Below are 5177 nucleotides of genomic sequence, written 5' to 3'. Positions count from 1 at the left end.
CTGCGAGTGCCACTGCTCACTTCCTCCCCCTCTGATGTGTAGCTCAGGTATCACTGAGATGCTGAATGAGCTGGCCTACAGCATTAGTCCAACTCCCTTTGTCATGAGATTATCCATAATTGTGCAGGAATCTGTTCTCCATATTAGCGTCATAATGTTATGTGGGTGACAGGGGACCCTGTACTTGCAGGCCAGACACACAATAAGCATTTGCTATAACAGAGATGGGGAACCTTTGGCTCTCCAGCTGTTGCAGAACTCCCATCATGCAGTTTTGCATCAGCTGGAGATCTGAAGGTTCCCCATCCCTGCACTAGAACAATGCATGCTCTTGTGTCACCGATTGTAAAGCAGTACAGTCAATCTTACTGCATGTAATTAACATCCCTTGTAGTAGGTGACCCAACCAATAACAGGAAGTCAGATTGAAAGTTTCTTTATTTAAATAAAAGTTAAATACAGTAAAAACAGGACTTGAGTTTTGCCATTTTACAATGTTGTGCCAACCATAAGAATCAGCAACGCATCAACCTATACAAGTTCCCTTGTCAGAAGTTTAACCCGCTGTCCCACATACCCTCTGTCACCGGCGACTACTCTGGACAGCACCGGGCAGCAGTCAGACACCTTGTCTGGTGTTACGCTCCCGCAGGAAGCCAGACCTGATTAAAAACCCATTTCACGAATGCCGTCATGATCTCATCGCACCTCTCCACTCTGATGTGCATAGAAGTCATATTTGGTGCAGGTGACCCAGTGATGCAGGAGCACCACAACACCCCTAAAGGGTAGAATCTGACACACCGGGTAATACATTGTTCTAATACAAGAGCTCAGAACTACAAAATATGACTGCCCTATGGAGTCAGTGCGTGTTACCAAGTTTATTACAGTCCATGGAAGGGAGGCAGCATGCCACAAGTCAGAGGTACTAAACTTGTGACAAGGGAGAAGCGGGGAAGTTTCTATTCATTGCAAATGGAAGTCCTTTACTGGAGCTGTAGTCAAGACGTAGTACATTAAAACCCATGGACTTTTAGCTGGTCATCTTTAACAAGTCCAACCTGTAGGGAAAGAATAAGGATGACACGTTACATCTCGGAGCTGACATGCATTTAAAGTTTCACGCAAGTCATTTTAGGTCTGCTTGGTAAGCTAGCACCCTGGCTTGAATAATATAAATGAGTACCCATTTGGCAAATGGCTGGAGGCTGACGCCTTCTGATCTGTGTCGTCATCTGTATATCTTTTAGTGGCCAGGCTGGGTTACTGCAGCTTTCCTCCCACTCAGAAGCCAAGCTGCAGTAACCCAACATGTCCAACTAGGGGGCTGAGCTGTTCACTTCTGTTCTGTATACGAGGCCATCCTGGCTCTAATAAGTGTCATATTGGTGGAGGTGCTGACACCTCAATCTGATATTTATGCTCCATCCTAAGATCAATATGTTCAGCCCATAAAACCTTTTTTTTTTTGTATAATTATAGTCTGCAGGAAACCCCATATATAGAAGTCTCAGGAGACCTAGTAAGGTTCATGCACTATTATATCTACCTAGAGGTTTTAGTGAACCAAGTACATAACCCCATGCTTAGGAGCCACTGTGGCACTAGATTACTCACCTCAACAAGGAACTGACAAGCATTCTTCCTCTGGTCACCCTGAAGCTGGATCACCTCTCCGTATTCTGGATGTTCGACAACAGTACCATTGCAGGCAAATTTCTGTAGGAGACGATCACAACGATATTAACCCCTGCTTAAGTCTGTGCATCCCATGTCTATACAATTCTCTGACACACTTACCTTCTTAAAGGCTTTGACTAGTTTCTTCTTGTCGTACTCATCAGATATGCCCTGCACTGTCGTGAGCGTTTTCCTGCCGTTTCTTTGCTGGATCCTTATATGGATGGAATCTTCTGTGCCCGCTGGGAGCCAGTCATTACCCTTACTTGCATCAGCAAAGGGGTCTGCAAAAAAGAGCAAAGACATACATGTCAACTTACCCTAACATAAGGACCAACAACCTTACTATTTATCAGATCAGCTGACAAAGCCAGTAAAGGCTTCCATACAACCTGATCAGCACCAGTGAAGTGCTGTCCCATTCCTCACATCAAAAGATGTGAGGAACAGACACCACCATATATATATATAGCAGCACCGATCAGGTAGTGTGAAGTGATTTGAGTAAATCCAGGTAGTGTGAAGTGATTGAGGAAATCCATCCATGTTAGTGTTATCCCCCTTGCCTAAGCACATAGGGTAACTGGAAATACCTCTATGGCCCCCAGTGATCCCAACAGGCTCAGGAGAATTAGCCTCTGTTGTCAGGGACCCCTGTAGTTTGAATCCTACCGGTATTTCCTATCCTATAGACGTGGCAAGCTTTTCAGAATGAGCACCTTTAAATGTATATTTCGAACTTTAGTATTTCTTCAAATAAAAAAAAAAATATATATATATATATATATATATATATATATATATATATATATATATATATAAAATGTGGATGATAGTTAATCCAGATATTATAAGAAAAGCTTAGAAATAATCAGTAATCTAGTTATGAAGAGGCCCCAACACAAAGCTACGTAATGGACGAAGAAAACAAGTTAGGAACAAAACAAAGGAAAAGGGCGGGGCCTGAGAAGGCGAGGCTACGAAGACACGCCCCGTGACGTCACCGCGCAGGGAAAAGGAGCTGCGCCACAACTTGAGAGAGGAAGCCATGTCCGCCATCTTGTCTCCGCCTCACAAGCCCCCCCATAACTTTGTGACGTAGTTAGGGGTAACAGCTCAGGTATAAACACCGGGTACGGTATAACGATTGCTAGAAAACACCGGGGTCTGTGTATATCACGGCTATGAGCGTCACCACAAGAGCTCGCGCAAATACCGGTCCTTACACTTAATCGCTCGTATCCGGCTCTCCTGCGGTTGTAGCCGACTAAGCGGGCAGGAGCCGCGTAGCTGTACACACACGGTAGAAGGGTCCTCACCCAAAGCCGGAACCATCGAGTGCTTACATAACAGGGACCGGGTCTAGCCGTAAATAAAACAACGCCCGTACATAGTGTGTATACTCACCGAAGGATTGGAGGTTCTGGATAGCGGACATACGATAAGATGAGATTTCCTCGGTGAGAACGGCGGCTGAGCGCTCGGAGAGTGTGTGGACAGACGACAGGATAGAGCGAACACGTACTCAGGCAACGGCTGCAAAGCCTTTTATACCCATGTGATGACGTCAGTACGTAGCCTGGCCCCACCCATGCTGGGCGGTGCTTAGTCTACATTCCTAGAACGTGAGGTAAGCGTTGCTGATACCTTAGCGGCCATTTTACTGATGGGCAGTAGTGTATGGCAACGTGGACGCCAGTGAGGGAGCAGTTGCCCATAGCAACCAAACCGATTCTAGGTTCTATAGGGGAGATGATTGAGGGGTTGCCCATAGCAACCAGTAGGTGGCATCTATGGCATTGTACAATGCATTAGGGAGAAAGAAGTGTCACAATATGCTGAAACAGCTCTGAGGAGGGTGCTAGAGACCTAATTTACATGGACTTCCCCTTGAAGGGTATAGACAAGAATTGGTTCTTATTAGAGATGAGTGAAACTGGAAAAAGCTCAATTTTGTCTGCACCCAGATACTCAAATCATCTCTAGTTGTCCCTGACAGCATTCTGCTGCCTTACTTCACAGTGTCCTCTTTCATACCTTATGCACAGTTACATAGCTAAAAATTAGAAGAAAAACACCAGCTAAAGCACTGGCCCCTAGAGGTGTAACAGTCATGTAGCGCCCTGCCAGGGACTACACCCCATAGGACCCCCTGCACTTAATTGTAGAATAGTAAACTAGATCAAAAAGTAGGTAAAATGTTTCAGAACATGACAGGGGATGAAGGGTTAAAAGATGAGTAGGTAAGGACTAGATGAATATTATTAAGCAGAGTAGCTGGTGCTCAGAAGCGAGGCCACAGGTGATGGGATGGTGGATGGAGCGTAATGAGATTCTAGCAGACCCTTTAAAGTACATACCAAAGATAATGGGATCGGCTCTCCTCCTTAGAGGGGATCATTATGCTGTATACCGCTTAACTGGAGCGTCATCTATCCCCCTGCTCTTTAAAAGGGTTTTTGAGTTTGTTGCCATAGCAGATTATCCAGGCACAGCATGGAAAGCACTGCGTTTAGTTTAAGAGTTGACGTGAATGAGTCCATTTTGACTAAAAGAATTGAGATTCCATGTGACATGTCCTGGTAATGACAGTAACCAATAATGTATGACCACCATTACCTAACATGGCCCCCCAGTTCTGGCAGATAAGTCTGGAAGAGGTCATGGTTGTCACATCTCTGATTGATCTGGGCAGCACAAACACATTGTTATCAGATTATAGGGGGGTAATGGGGCAGAAGTAATTGTGAGGATGCGCCTGGCTGACATCATAGGCTCTCCAGGAGGTTAGTAGGGGCTATTAGTTTACACTCAGTGATGGGTCTTGGACATGATGGTGGAGATAAGCCATAGGGGTCTTACAGTGACATTTGATGGTAGTGGATAAATAAGTACTATGGAAAGTCAGAGGACATGATCTTCAATACACGAGCTGGGTCTACCAGCGCTGTGCCCTCTTCACGCTACCATTCTTATTTGCCCTTAAAGGTTATATGGACGGGGATAAGAGACATCCGCAGCAGCTTGTAACAAGGTATTAAAGTGTAACGCTCATTCGTAAAAACTTCTGACATGTCATAGTGCGTATCGGTGGGGGGCCAGGCGCTGAGACCCCCACTGATCACTAGAATAAAGGGGCTCTGGTAACTCTGGTAACATGTATAATTACCAGTCTAGAATACATTACTTCCCTGTTAATGCTCCAGTACACTAAACGATTATCGGCTGTATTTGACCGATTGTCATCTGGTGTAATAGAAAATAACGATCAGCCAATGTGATCGATGTTGGCTGATCGTTGCTGTTGTTGGTCTTTCAACAAATTGAAAGACAAAACCAGGATAGCAGCGATCTGCTGCCATTGCTCTGCGGAATAGGAGCGCCAGCAGCAGACCGCTGCTATCCTCTACAGGCTGCCCGGACAATCTAGCGATCACCCAGGAAGCACCCACCCCCCCATACCCACGTGTAATAGCAGTGGCAGCGAGCAGGGA

The 5177-nt window shown here is 45.5% G+C and overlaps 1 protein-coding gene across 1 annotated transcript; it reads right to left on the bottom strand.

Moving 5' to 3' along the window:
* Nucleotides 1–420: 420 nt before the first annotated feature.
* Nucleotides 421–3227, bottom strand: LOC138772490 (eukaryotic translation initiation factor 1-like). The gene is made up of 4 exons (XM_069952922.1): nt 3091–3227; nt 1804–1967; nt 1621–1722; nt 421–1064 (listed from the first exon to the last, which is right to left on the bottom strand). The coding sequence occupies exons 1-4, from the start codon at nt 3119–3121 to the stop codon at nt 1020–1022; spliced, it is 342 nt and encodes a 113-aa protein (XP_069809023.1). The 5' UTR covers nt 3122–3227; the 3' UTR covers nt 421–1019.
* Between the last annotated feature and the right edge of the window lie 1950 nt (nt 3228–5177).

The sequence above is a fragment of the Dendropsophus ebraccatus genome, chromosome 14 (genome assembly GCF_027789765.1).
Source record: "Dendropsophus ebraccatus isolate aDenEbr1 chromosome 14, aDenEbr1.pat, whole genome shotgun sequence".
NCBI classification, from domain to species: domain Eukaryota; kingdom Metazoa; phylum Chordata; class Amphibia; order Anura; family Hylidae; genus Dendropsophus; species Dendropsophus ebraccatus.
Note: the sequence above shows the minus strand (reverse complement) of the source record. Positions and strands in the feature narration are given on the sequence as shown.